Below are 14,103 nucleotides of genomic sequence, written 5' to 3' on the forward strand. Positions count from 1 at the left end.
AGAAAATATTAGAACTTGTATTTATTCGAGTTTAAAAACTTCCAGTAGTGGCACTGATGCCCTCATTTAGAAATTTGACCAGTGACTAGGTTTTCCAAGGGAGGAACGGGAAGCCTCATCTCGGGAGGAGTTGGTGGTGGATTGGCTAGAGCATTCGTCTTGGGCACATCGTAAGGTGCATCACTATTACGATTACTTCTTATCCTAAGGTGCGTCATTTGCGTTGCATGCCCAGTTAAGGGGATCGGTGGGTTCTGTTTGAACTAAACTCATTTTCGCAAACTGGAACGTCCTTAAAAAGTGATCTGCAAAAGAGACTTGGATTGAAGACCATGCTAACGATGCAGAGCAGAAAACGGCAAGTGCAGAGATCTTCCGTCCTCCTAGTACCAGCTCTTTGTCACGTTATAACGAAGCTAAAAACAGTGACCGTCTCATTAGTTGTGACAGGAAGCTGGCTAAATCAGAAAACACTGTCGTGCATTCTGGACTTATATCCACTCTCTCCAGCCACGAACCTTGCCTTACGGACATACTGTAGCATCTGTCTTCCAGTGTGCCTTTGTGAGGGCTCTTTCTCGGCTATGAGCCAATAAAACCAGCAATTGAAAGAAACCAAGCAGACTTTTGAGTGGCAGAATCATAAAGGGTTAAACCAAGATTTTACAAAGTTATTTAGCCTCATTATTTTAATAAAGCATAAAATGTGCTATTAATAGAATACAACTTAGTTATTTAAAACTTTATTTCATCTTGAGTTCAGCCTGTTCCTTTTTCTGCATGTTTGATATCAGACTACATTAGTTGGTGATAATGTATAATAAATATACATATGCCGGGGATGCTTTTTAACTGATGAGGAGCATGATCAGAAAGTTTGAAAATATGTAAAGATGATGCATTGGCAGTTGGGTGGTCGTAGAGAGGAAAGTCTGGGTCAAAAGGCATCACCAGGATCCAGACCAGAGGTGCTGAGGGCCTGGACCAGGGCAGCAACTGGAAGATGGGGCGGGATTGGAGAAGCTTGATTTAATCCCCAAAGGGAGGATCAAAAAAGAAGGGAGATTCTTAGTACAATCACGAGACTGGGGAGGCATGAAAACAGATGTGTGAACCCCTGAGGTCTATATTTAGAAGGTCTTGGTGTTTGGATTTGGGAGGGGTAAGAAGGAATGAGAAGACTTGGAGGATTCCAGTTTTCTGGCTATAGGGGACTGGACGGATGGATGTGTATGTCACTCATCCAGAAAGGGATAAAGGAGAAGGGTGTGTGCATGTGTGTGTGGGGGGGCAATTTCAACAGAGAGTGGGTTTGGGATCTGTTATGATCGAACGGCCTGTGACAGTGAGTTGGAGATCTCTGCAGAAAAACAGACATACAGGTCTGAAGCAAGAAGTTTGGGCTGGTCATACTGATTTGGGAGTTGAAATCATAGTCATAGATACAGCTGTTCATGGAGAAGGTACAGAGAGAACAAAGGACCAGGGTGGAATTGTGTGAAGACAAGCAGGCTTGAAGATGAGTGAATGAGATTGGAGTTGCAGAGAGAAGCCAGTCTCTGAAGGTAAATTCTGGAAGATGCCAAAGGAAACAGAATTGGGAAGGAAGGATTGCCTGGGAAAGGGTTTGGCATAAGGCGTGTATAGACAGGATAGGTAAAAGCCATGATTTCTTGCTGACCAGAGGCCAAGCTTGAATTTAAACAAGGGGAAATCTAAGCTAAGTACATACGTACAGGGCAGAGTCTCCTGTTTCTTAGACTGAGGATGCGACAGTTACTTTGGCTATGACAGGGATCTGCTGCTGAATTTGTTTTGCCCAGGAAACCGGAGGCCCATCGCTGTCTATCCATCAGACAGCCGTCACCACTCACACACTTATCAGTAGTTGTTCATTCACTCTTTGAAAAGCTATCTATTAGCACCTTAATGTGCTGAGCCTTGAGCTCTGTCCTTGGATATAAAAGTGGATAAGATCACACTGATCTACACATACGATAAGTGGGGCAAAACTTTACACGCCTTGTAACAACATCCGTGTCCTGGTTCTGATACTGTACCATAGTTACGTAAGCTGGAACCAGTAGGGGAAGGGTAGATATGGGTGACATTTCTGTACTATTTTTGGCAACTTCTTGTGAATTTATAATTCTTTCAAAAGAAAGTTTTTAGAAAGCGAATAAGAAACAGCCTCTGACTTTAGAGCAATCACCCAGTAGTTCAGAGAGACCCAAAGATAGAAAAGCCGCGATAAGTTTGTGCTGCGGGAAGGACCAAGGGGGAAAGGCAGTGTCTCGTCTCCCTGGGGTGGGCAGCTGGCGTTGATGGAGGCCTTCTGAGCAAACTCTGATCTTCCAGGGGCTCAGAATATGAGCGCAACGGCTTATTTTGTTTTCTCTGTTGCTGTTTTTAAACTTTCATAGGCTCTCCCATGGGACCCAGGAACAGGAGAGAGAAGTGGGACCTCTCCAGGCTCACACAGTAGCAGCTTGGAAACCACAATTTAGGTTTTTCTGGCCCCACAATGAAACCCCTGGACTTAGGTAGATGCCTGTTCAGTGTCCGCCTGGCTCTTCACCAGTTGCTTCTTCTGCTTGGTCTGAGCAGAGTGACTATATTTTAAGGCTGGGGTGGGAGAGCCAGGATGGGAAGGGCCTGCTGGGTCCCTCACGCCTTGGCGAGGTGCAGGAGTTAGCGCGGGTACCGCGCCCAGTGCGACACTAGCGGCGCCTAGGTGCAGCTGCATTTGTCAAATACTCCGAAAAGCAAATACACATCCTGAACGAAAATAGTTTAAGGTCTTCTCATTTTCAGGGGAGAAGGAAGCAGTGGTGCTGGCCCCGGGGAGGCGGAGTTGTACGGGTGGGTGCAGAGCGGCGCGTCCTACCTCCGGGGCGATGTAGTCGGGGGTCCCGCAGAAGGTGTTGGTCCTGGCGTCCCCCAGCATGTTCTCCTTGCACATCCCAAAGTCCGCTATTTTGATGTGTCCATCTTTGTCTAACAGGATGTTATCAAGCTTCAGGTCCCTGAAAAACAAATCAGATTCGCACTTTAATAACACACGGTTTTGTTAACATGGACTTGCCCTGTGATGAGGGCTTGCACGTCCCGTCACAGCCTGAAGGGCAATGAGTAGGTACTTTGCTGGTCCTCCTGTCTGCTCCAGGGTCACTGCTTCTCGTCCTTGGTGTTTCCTCCTTGACCAGCGTCTCTTGCCCAGGACTGGACGTACAGTACAGCCCCTCGTGGTCCAGGTCGGCTTTCTCTGGGCCTGGCTCTGACCGAGTTCTGTATCTTCTGTATCAATACGTGGCCCATCTCCAGAGCTCCCTTCATAGTTCATGTATGATTGGCGGAGCAGGTGCCGAGATGGGGCCACATAAAGGTCATGCGCTATCTCTGCAGAGTAGCATCCCTCAGTGTTAAGAGGGGCCCTCAAGAAACAAAGCCTGGATGGAAAGGAATACGCTGGTGATGAAATGTCGTGGGGGCTGTGTTTGGTGACGTGTCTGGTGTAGGGTGGTATTCAGTACTACACAACACGTACACCCATCCACTTCCGTCCAAGGTAGGGGTGTAGATAAAACTGACTCTTCAAGGGAATGGCTGGCTGCTACCGATTCCCCTTTCTGACTTGCCAAGGAGTACAGCTAATATACCATGGACAAGACACAGACCTGAGGCTCTTAATCCCAGTACCTTTCCTGGGGGTAACGGAAAAGGAAGAAAGGCCTAGAAATATACTCATTTTATGCCATTCTCTAAGTATCTGTGTTTGTGGATAAATTATCCTGCACCTAATTCGAAGACCAATTAAGGAAAGATGTCCCTAACCCAGATTAATTCTAGAATCAGAATCCATCTGCTACCAGAACACCGTGTCAATGACTTCCTCTGTCCTCAGAGAACCAGTATCCTTGTAAGGCAGCCCACTTCATTTTTTAGGGATGTGTAAGTGGTGACACGATTTTAAAAACACGGGCCAAACTATGCCTCCCTGTGACTTTACCTGTTGGCCTGTTTACCACACGTGACCGCCTGGATATTTGGAAAGTGACACCAAGCTTTCTCTTGTCTTTCCTTGACCAAGTTGAGGACCTTTACTCCTCCACACAGCATGGTATTCAGACTCTGCAACATTCCGGCCCCTGCCCTGCACATATCTCGAATTTGTCCATTTTCTTCTTCAAAGATGGTTCTCAGAATGAAAGCGGTGTCTTCCGGGCACGTGATCTCACAGGTGCAGATGGCGGTGGCACCCTGAGCTTCTGGTCTAGTCCTCTTGCCTCTGAGCACCGTGGCTGCACTAGTTATTTTAGAAGCTCCCTCACAACGATGCTTAATATGGAACTCACTGTAAACTATAACCTCCAGGTGTCCTTCCCCGCCCCCCCCCCCCCCCCCCCCCGCACAAACTACCATTATACCATTTTCCTGTCATCCTGTACCTGCGAAACGGATTTTTTAAAAAGATAATCCAGGAATGACACTTGACATGAGTTTCTTTAAACTTTTATCGACTTTAGTCAGTGGCATTTTATGAATTCTAGTCGGTTATATAACATCCAGCTTTCTCTTCCTTTATCTGCCGTGAATTTCTGAGCTTTGTGAAAACTCCTTTAAGTCTAGGATATGTGGTGGGCGGTGGCTACCACTGCCTTCCTTAATGAGCTAAGACGACTTGGGAGAGAAGAGCTATTGCTGTTGCCTTGTTCTGCACCTCCTCTAAGAGAAGATGCTCAGAATCTCCTTCTCAGAGATTCTGCTCCCAAAGGGCCTGGCAAGTAGCTCTGTCTCCTCCGCCCCTGTTGATTGAGCCACAGGTGGAGGCCTGACTCAGTGGATTCTTCTTGGGGAAAACTTGCTGAGGTTGCAACATGACGGCACTCGTCCGTCTCGGCTGGGTGTCTGATGCATAGGGCTGCTGTGGCGCGCCCTCCACCATGCCCTTGGAGGGACAGAAAACCAGCCTGTAAAAGAAGAGACTGAAGTGGCTCGGCCAGGAGTAGAGACAGAGGCCGCATGAACCCGAAGAACAGCCCAGCCAATGAGAGAGCAGCCACTTCGGTTCTGATGGGTTTGCATTCTCGGTTCTGCTTTGTCAGTGAGGCTTAGCTTCTGCTTAAGCAAAGGTTTCAGTGGTTGTATGATGCTTGTAATCGATACCCGTATCCTAAAGTCCCGTCACTATTTGTTTTATCTCCTTTGTTACACTCTAAGCTTCACGAGGGCGGAAAGTGTATTGCTTGGTACTTGCTGTGCTGTGATGCTCTGACGCGAGTGTAACACGTGTTGCTGTCATTCCATAACCATCTGAGTGAGTTCATCCCCAACCAGTGACCATCTCACCACCAGCGAGTATCAGCTACAACTAAGTCCCAAGTAATGGTTCCCTTTTGTTGCTTTCTCACCTTCTGTGAGTAAATTAGCCAGAGGACGTGAGCATGGGATGCAGTTCTGTTTTGGTGCAGAAATGCTGCTAGCAGGTGTTCCCCAGAGCTGACCTCTTGCATTGCTGACCTCTGTCACTAATGCATCAACGATGGTTTCTGTCTGACCAGGTGCATGGATACCTCCAGGATACATGTATGTGTGTCTCACATTCAGATCAGTTTCGGTTCTGTTTCTCCCATCCTAATTCAAATGCTGTCGCACTTTCATTATTAGGACTGAAAACTTCCAATATGTCTAAGTCTTCTCTGTAGGCAGGCCTTCTGCCTTGTTCCTTCATTTTAATTAAATCCACTTTCATTGTGACTTATGGATTATATTGCAATAAGTCCAATTATAGGTCATGTTTAACTCCTTATGCTAAAACTGCAGGTTCATTTCCTAATCCACACTCTATGCGATAGTGATATCATTTTGAGTTTCTGCTATATGAAACATATTTGCATCATTCGCAGCCACGTATGTACGTTCCTAGAAATCTGGCTGAAGGATGGTTTTAGGGTCATCACTAGGGAGCCAGATATCCAGCTGCAGTACTGTACATAGCTCAAAAGGATAATGAACATAATATCTAATATTGGAATTTCTTTCACATGCATTTTATCATTTGATTCTCACAATAGCCCTTTGATCTGGAATCACTATTTTTATTCGTATTTATCTAATGGAAAACAAAGGCTCTTAAAATTATACAATCTATACCAGCAAAGCCAGGCTTTACCCTCTTTTACATCCCCTTAAACCATGCTCACCCGGTCTTTCGCATTGAACTGGTCTTGCTGAGATACCTAGAGTCTTCTGTGATTGCAAGGGTACATTTTAGTCAATTCTAAAAATGAATGTTCTCTAGGCCTCAAGCTAGGAAAGTTTCATGTTCAATTTTCAATCCACCCTCTAAAGTGGGCAGGGTGTCTACAGGGCTGGGAGAGAGGAGGTCATTGAAGCTTTGAGAGATCTAAGTCAGAAGGGGAAAGGTCTAGAAGGCCTGCCATGCAGAGCCAGACACCCTGAGGGGCAGGAAGGGGTGAAGGCAGAGGGAGACGAGCTGGAGAAGCCACAGGACCCAAAGGCCAGAGTGTTCACAGGTACCTCACAGGACACCAGGACCCAGAAGGGGCCTTCAGGGTCCAGGTCACCTGGAATGGCTCTTGGAAGCACCCGTCTGCCCAAAGGGCTGCACATCGGGGCATCAGGTACAACCGAGAATTCAGTGGAAGCCTTTCTTTCCATTGTGTTGTCAACATAAGCAAAGCTTCTCCATTTGGAAGAGGCAAAGTGGGAGCCAGAAGAAACAGCTTCCAAATCCAAGTTTTGTTCCTAAGTAGCTCGGCCAAGCCATGTCTCCTCTCTGATCCTTTAATGACTCATCCATAAAATGGGTCCAGTGGTGCCTGCCTTGCTTATCCCACAGAACTTGTGAGCATCCAGTGAGGTCATCCACATGAAGGCATTTGTAAGTGGTTTCAGATATAGGCGTTGGGTCCAGTGTCATCGATCAAAGATCATCTTAAGGTCCCTTTCAGTTCTAAGAGTTCTAAGACTTGAGACTCTAGATTCTGCTGCTGCTACGTCTGCGTATTTTCCGGCTTCTTGGTTTTACGTTTAACCTAAGCCAGGGCTGAGGCATCTTTTAAGATGCCACCGCTTTTACGATGCCACCAGTAATGGTAGATGATTGACGTTGCCACCTGCTTCTCTGCATCTCTTGGCCTCAATTCTTGCGACTGCCAACAACGGCCTTTCCAGAAAAGCTGGACACAATTTGTTTAATATTCCTCCACTCGACCTCCTTACTCCTATCTCTTTTTGTTGGCACACCCTCACCCATTTCTGATGATACCTTCATTATTCTTCCCTTTGGCAGTTACTTCTTTTTTTTTTTTAATAAACTTATTTATTTTATTTATTTATGTTTGGCTGCGTTGGGTCTTCATTGCTGCCTGTGAGTTTTTTCTAGCTGCGGTGAGCGGGGGCTATTCTTCGTTGTGGTGCACGGGCTTCTCATTGTGGGGCTTCTCTTGTTGCGGAGCATGGGCTCTAGGCATGTTGGCTTCAGTAGTTGTGGCTCGCGGGCTCTAGAGCGCAGGCTCAGTAGTTGTGGCACACAGGCTTAGTTGCTCCGTGGCATGTGGGATCTTCCCGGACCAGGGCTCGAACCCGTGTCCCCTGCACTGGCGGGCGGATTCTTAACCACGGTGCCACCAGGGAAGTCCCGACACTTACTTGTAATTAGAATCTCATTCACTTAGACTTTTTTAGAGTATATGCTGTTTGTGTCTTTTCATGTACTTACATTTTACCTCCAAAAAAACCCAAAATACAAATCCAGAAAGTGGCTTAATTATGGATCCAGAGGTTGGGACTTCTGTAGCTTTTGCATCCACCACAATGCTTAACCAAGGCTGTGTGTTTAGTGGCTGGTCCGTCTTCGTTACCAGTTGTAGTGGGTTTAGTGGGCTCCCCCCCCCCATAAAAAGATATTTATGTCCTAGTCCCTGGAATCTTGTGAGTGAGACCTTATTTGGAAAAAGGGTATTTGTAGATGTAATCAAGTTAAGGATCTTGAAATTAGATCATCTGAGATTATCTGGGTGATCCCTAAATCCAATGTCAGGTGGACTTGTAAGAGACCTACAGGGAAGACACAGGGAGAAAAGAAGGCCCTGTGAAAACTGAGGCAGAGACTGGAGTGACCCCAAGCCCAGGAACACCTGGGGCCACCAAAAACTGGAGGGGGCAAGGAAGGATCCTCCCCTAGAACCTGCAGAGGGAGCGTGGCCCTGCTGACACCTTGATTTTGGACCTCTGGACTCCAGAGCTCTGAGGGAATAAATTCCATTGGCTTAAGCCATCAGGTTTGTGCTAATTTCTTACGGCAACCCTTCAAAACTAATATGATGATCATGAGTGGTCAGAAAAAGGAAACTAATAGAATCCCCTTGTTAATTCAGTGGCCAATGCAAAGTTTAGGCCAGTAAAGTTACAATGGGCAGTTGAATAATTTCTTAAGGCCAATCTCGGTGTCAGTGTACCTGCCGGATGACCTCCCCCAGTTTTAATTATTCCATGTCTTTCGAGGATCTCCTACCACCTCAGTGAGTACACTGCTAAATAAACCCAGGATGCTTTCTTTGTGGTGCATAAGAAGCCTTAGAAAATATTTCTCATGGATGTAGTAAGAGCTCTAAAATGGGTACAATTTATGATATTAAAGACACTTATGGACCCTCATTGGTCTTTGTCCTGAGTGTCAATAATTTACAAGATGAAATAATAGAAACATCGTGATGTGGAGAAAGAGACTATACTGGGGCATGTGGGGTTTGGTTGCATGAGGTCCCCTTCAGCCCTAAGATCTCTCTTCTCTCCAGTCTTCCTAACTCTTCCTCCCTCTTTCCTATCCATCCATCCCACACAATCTACTGAGTGTCTCAGTATAGGTATATCTTAGGGATATTGCAGGCATTACAGATATTAAGAGGAAAACAACCACGGAATGTGATCAGGGTTTTCAGTGTTCTGGTATTTCTCACTTTCCTGAAGATTAAAGAATGGTATAAAACAGATTTTTAATCTATCATTTTGGAGATAGCCCCTGCTCCCCCAAATACAAAAGTATATCCAAAGGATGCCAAAGAGACGGCTTAAGAAAAATGAGCTCCCAAACCTCCCCTACGTCTTTAGTTCTGGGCTCTAAATGGGGCAGCCCTCACTTGGCTGGACCCTCTGGAAACGGAGAGGTTTCCCTAAGTGAATTTTCAGCCTATTCTGTAAGCACCAAAGCCCAGTACTGGCCATCCCAGACGGAATGCTTCTGGACTGTATTATACACAGTTTGCCATCTTCAACAATCTGTGTGGAACATCACTTAGCCTGTACTGATGACTCCGGTCATTCCTGTGGGCATCTGCTGCAGAAAAGCACGTGATCCCACTGTCTCGGGGCCTTGAGGTTGTCCTGCATCTTCCCTTTATGTCGGTTCTCAGCTTCCCTTGTCACCAGTGGTCACTGTGTAGGCCTCCAGCTCCTCAGTCAGCATCCTGTCAAGCTCCTTCCTTCCTTTTTTATTTGTTTTCTTCAATATACCCCCCCACCCCGCCCAATCTGCGGGAAACGAGACAACTAAGCCTTTGAAGATCTGTATGCTAAGTGTCAACTGTGCTTTGAGAGAAGTAAGGAGACTGAAGTACATCAGCTTTCATCCAAGAAGGATGTGAAATGATGGTGTCCAATAGCTTCTGGACAGACATCCACTCAAGAAAGAGGGCACACATGGCATCCTGGGCATGCAGACAAGGTGTAGGCTTGTAGGTTTTCGCAGGTGTGTTTGTTCAAGGAAGGCCTCCCCTTCTCCCTCACCCAAAAGGAGGACATTCAATGTGCAAATACAGGCAAGAAGGAGAGACACAAAAGACAGAAGAAAGAAAGCAACAGTAAGAGGCCAAAGAGAAAGTAATGGAAGGAAATGAGACAAAAGGTAGGAGAGAGGGAGAACAAAATGAGATCAGAGCCTTATTGCTTTTTTTTTTTTTTTTTTTGTGGTATGCGGGCCTCTCACTGTTGTGGCCTCTCCCGTCGCGGAGCACAGGCTCCGGACGCGCAGGCTCAGCGGCCATGGCTCACGGGCCCAGCCGCTCCGCGGCATGTGGGATCTTCCCGGACCGGGTCACGAACCTGCGTCCCCTGCATCGGCAGGTGGACTCTCAACCACTGCGCCACCAGGGAAGCCCCCCTTATTGCTTTTGAGAGCGGAATTTCTTACTTGGTTGGTAAATCACCATCCGTGCTGTCACTCTGGGCAGGAAGCCCGGGTGTGGAACTTTCTGCCACAGAAGCACACTGACCACTTCATGTCCCTCAAGCACAGTGATGAAATCACCTGGACCAGGAAATCCAGTTATCCCAGTACTTGTTTCCAAAGAGTAAAATTTACCTGTAGACTATTCCTTTGGAATGAAGGAACTGCAGACCGAGAATGATTTCGGCAGCATAGAACCTGAGGGAAGGAAAAATCAAGGCTCAACATGAATGCTTACTAGGAAAAAAAAGTTCCCCTTTCTATAGAGTGAGTGTGCAGCGCTCTGCTAAACGTGCGCACGGAAGTTTGTTTCATCACAACAAAAGGAAGATATCATCCATCCTACACATCCAGTCTCAGACCTGAGAGAATGAAATGGAGCCGGTATATTTAGCCCTACCCGCATCTAGGGCTTATTCTTATATTATAAACTATAAGGTTCAAACTGTCATTTTTTTTTTTTGCTAATAGAACATTCAGAAACACTCAATGTAACGATAGGGAAATAATTTTCCCTTTTATCTTAAAATCTACTTGGACCCTTCAGACCTGTCTGCAGGTCATTCCACATAGCCTGAGAGGAGGAGAAACGCACACAGGCAGACCTCAGGGATCTCACGGCTTCGGTTCCAGACCACCGCAGTACAGCGAGTCACACGAGTTTTTTTGGTTTCCCAGTGCATATAAAATTATGTTGACACTACAGTGTCGCCTATGAAGCACGCAATAGTATTATGTCTAAAAAAAGCGTACATATCTTAATTAAATACTTGTGAACTATACTTCAGTTAAAAAAATATGGCTAAAAGATGCTAACCGTCATCTGGCAACGCAGAGCTGCCACAAACCTTCCTTTATAAAAAAAACCAAGTATCTGCAAAGCACGATAAAGTGAAGTGCGATCAAACGAGATACGCCTGTATGAGAAGCTGGGAGGTGATACCTTGCTCTCCACCTTCCAAAATGACAGACTCAAAGGAGGTGAGTTTACAGGAGGATTAAAGTTAGAGATAAGGGAGAACTTCCCGCAAGTGAGGTCTGCTCGATCTTGGAGAAGAACGCAGAAACCCCTTCCTGGGGGAGGCAGTGAGGACAGATAGATAGCATGTGTCTGCGATGGCTTTCGTGCCTTACACACCTGGAAGGGACCCCGAGAATCCTTTCTAGCAGAAAAATACCCGATGATTTCTGGGCTGCAGGAATCTCATAAAATTATCTCCGGGCACTTGGCCGACGGTTCCTGGAAGCAACGAGATCAGTGGCGCGCTACCCACTGGATTCGACAAAACAGCCGCTTCAGCCGGGGTTTCTGTAGGAGCTCGTGGAAAAGTCTCTCTCTCAACGCAGCTCGACCTGAACCCCCCGGAGTGTTCACTAGGGGTGAGTGAGATTACTGAGCGTACAGCAAGCAAGGCTAGTGTGCACCCCCCCTTTTCAGTGGAGCCAGGGGCACAGTTTTCTTGTGTTTGACCGTCTCAGTGGTTTGATGACTCAGGAAAGAGGGCCTGAGGGAGGAAGGGTGCGGGGCTTCTGTGGGACTCAGCTGCAGTCCCACCTAGTAAAGCCACCCTGCTCGATTTCGCCAGCGCCTGGAGTGGCCTGATGCCAAAGAAGGAGAACGTATTCTCGAGAGAGAGCAAATGTCTCTTCCTGTTTCCTGTTTCTCCTGCCCCCAGAGCTGGCTGACTGATGCCTTCACACTGAGCTTCCCTTGAGACGCCTCCGTGAAGCCCCACCCAGTGACCGCCTCGCCCCTCTGTGCTCCATTTGACTTCCATTCAAGGGGCAAATATTGCTTCTGGGCTCGGATGATTTAGAAGCCTGATGAAGTGGGGCGGCTCCTTAAGAAACTAAGCAGTTGATCTCGCGGCAGAGAAGTGAAATAAAAGCGACTTGAATTTAAGTTTCGCAAGCTGGGAAAACAGTTGCCTCATTGGATGTGTTCCTGGGGTCACCTCACCCTGGGGTTTAGGCCCACTGAGTGAGAAACAGGAAACGTGCCACGTGGGGAAAAGCACGGTGCGGGCACAGTGGACCCCAGTCCCTGACAAGACCAGTGGGAACCCCCCAACCCTACCAGGGCTCTTACGTGGCTCTGCAAAGATCGAACTTGTGGCAGCTCTGGATGTGGTACATTAAGTCTCCTCCGTTGAGATACTCCATCACAAAAAAGAGGTTTTCCTGCGGAAAGACACAACCATCCCAACTGTGAGCTTCTTTAAAATAAGAAAACAAGGATTACTTTTTAAATGGATTTCATTATTTCAGAGGAACCGATTCTGTCTTGAAGTCCCTTATAAAAAGGCTGGCAAGACGATTTAGCGGATCTGTATAGCATTTCTGAACCCCAGGAAACCTGGGGAGTCCAGGAGGAGTATGTGGGATGTTTGCTAGGATGCCTGGATGCTAGCACGCAGCAGATGGGGCACAGCACGAGGGAGGGTCCACCCGGACTTGACCACCCGACGGTGGGATGGTCTTGGGCACTTCATGGATGCTGGCTGTATACCTACTGAAATTGACAGTGTGTAGGATGGTAAAAAGTACAAACCGGGGGCTCTGACTACAGGGGCAGGGCTTGAAAGCGTTCACTCGTTCAACACTCAGTAAGTAGTTCTGAATGTATTCTTCGGGTATGGCCAGAGCGAGAGTGGGTGTGCTCATGCGTGCCTCATCCACCCAGGATGGAGACAGCCCTGCCTTCAGGGAGCTCACAGTCAAGTCTGGGCTTACTTCCCTCCAGTCCTGACCTCACCTGTTGCAAGTCACGGCTTATAAGCTGTGCTGCTCCTAACAGGACGCCATGCATGTTGTTAGAGCCGCTGCCCCTGGACGGCAGCTGTCAAAAGCAAGGCTGAGTGGTCTTCGGACCGTGGTCGAAGCATCAGAGGTGGCTGATTCCAGGGAGCCTGAGCTCCTCCATGGCGTGAGACAAGAGTTCCTCAATACGTGTATTTATGACCCTTGGAGCACCCTGACTTTGAGAGTCCCCGTGAACCACAGATTAGTAATCTGCTCAGTTGGCGTGGAGACAGTTGGGATAGACGGGACTCAAGGCAACTCTTAGGATAATGGGCTTTGCCCCTACTCGGACCCGAGTTCAGATTTCCTCTATTTGTGACCTTGAAGTTACTTAACCTCTCCTAAGCCTCATATTTTTCATCTGCAAAATGGAAGAAGTAATATTCCTACTTCATAGGGGCGTCGTGAGTGGTAAATGAGATGACCTATGTAGAAAGCTAGCCCAGCGTTGGCACTCAGCCTGCACTTCAGAACTGGTAGCTGTTGTCATAGTAAACAATTTAAAAGCCAGTCAAAAACACAGATCACAAGAACTAACCAAATGGAGAGAGATTCCACGTTCATAAATAGGAAGACAGTATTGCCAAGATGTCAGTGCTTCCGAACTTGACCTACAGATTCTCCACAATCCCAGTCAAAATCCCAGTGAGTTACCTGGTGGGTATCGACAAAACTGACTCTAAAGGTTACACGGAGGAGAGGCAGAACAACATGTTCAACAACATGTTGAAGAAGAACAAAACTGGAGGACTGACCTTACCCGACTTCAGGACTTAATAAAACTACAGTAATCAAGATGGTGGTATCGGTGAAAGACCAGACCAACAGATCAATGGAACAGAAAAACCTAGAAACAGACCCATGTAAATATAGTCAACTGATCGTTGACAAAGGAGAAAATGCAATACAATGGAGCAAAGACGGTCTCTTCAAGAAATTGTTCTGATCATCACTGTATATTATCGTATTTCCACATTTCTTAATTTTCATTTGCACAACGTCAGAAAAACAAAACACCCAGCAGATACTTCTCAGAGAAAGGAACCGCACAG

General features: G+C 46.9%; 1 protein-coding gene across 5 annotated transcripts in view; it reads right to left on the minus strand.

Moving 5' to 3' along the window:
• PRKCQ (protein kinase C theta) overlaps window positions 1-14,103 on the minus strand; it is a 159,505-nt gene that overhangs the window by 21,924 nt on the left and 123,478 nt on the right. For all 5 annotated transcript variants that reach the window (XM_067700760.1, XM_067700752.1, XM_067700736.1 and 2 more), the window contains 3 exons: window positions 12,339-12,430; window positions 10,385-10,447; window positions 2,888-3,026 (listed from right to left, as the gene is read on the minus strand). In XM_067700760.1, the coding sequence (XP_067556861.1) occupies window positions 2,888-3,026; window positions 10,385-10,447; window positions 12,339-12,430 (294 nt within the window). The remainder of the gene's footprint in view (window positions 1-2,887; window positions 3,027-10,384; window positions 10,448-12,338; window positions 12,431-14,103) is intronic.

Source organism: Pseudorca crassidens, chromosome 1, assembly GCF_039906515.1.
Source record: "Pseudorca crassidens isolate mPseCra1 chromosome 1, mPseCra1.hap1, whole genome shotgun sequence".
NCBI classification, from domain to species: domain Eukaryota; kingdom Metazoa; phylum Chordata; class Mammalia; order Artiodactyla; family Delphinidae; genus Pseudorca; species Pseudorca crassidens.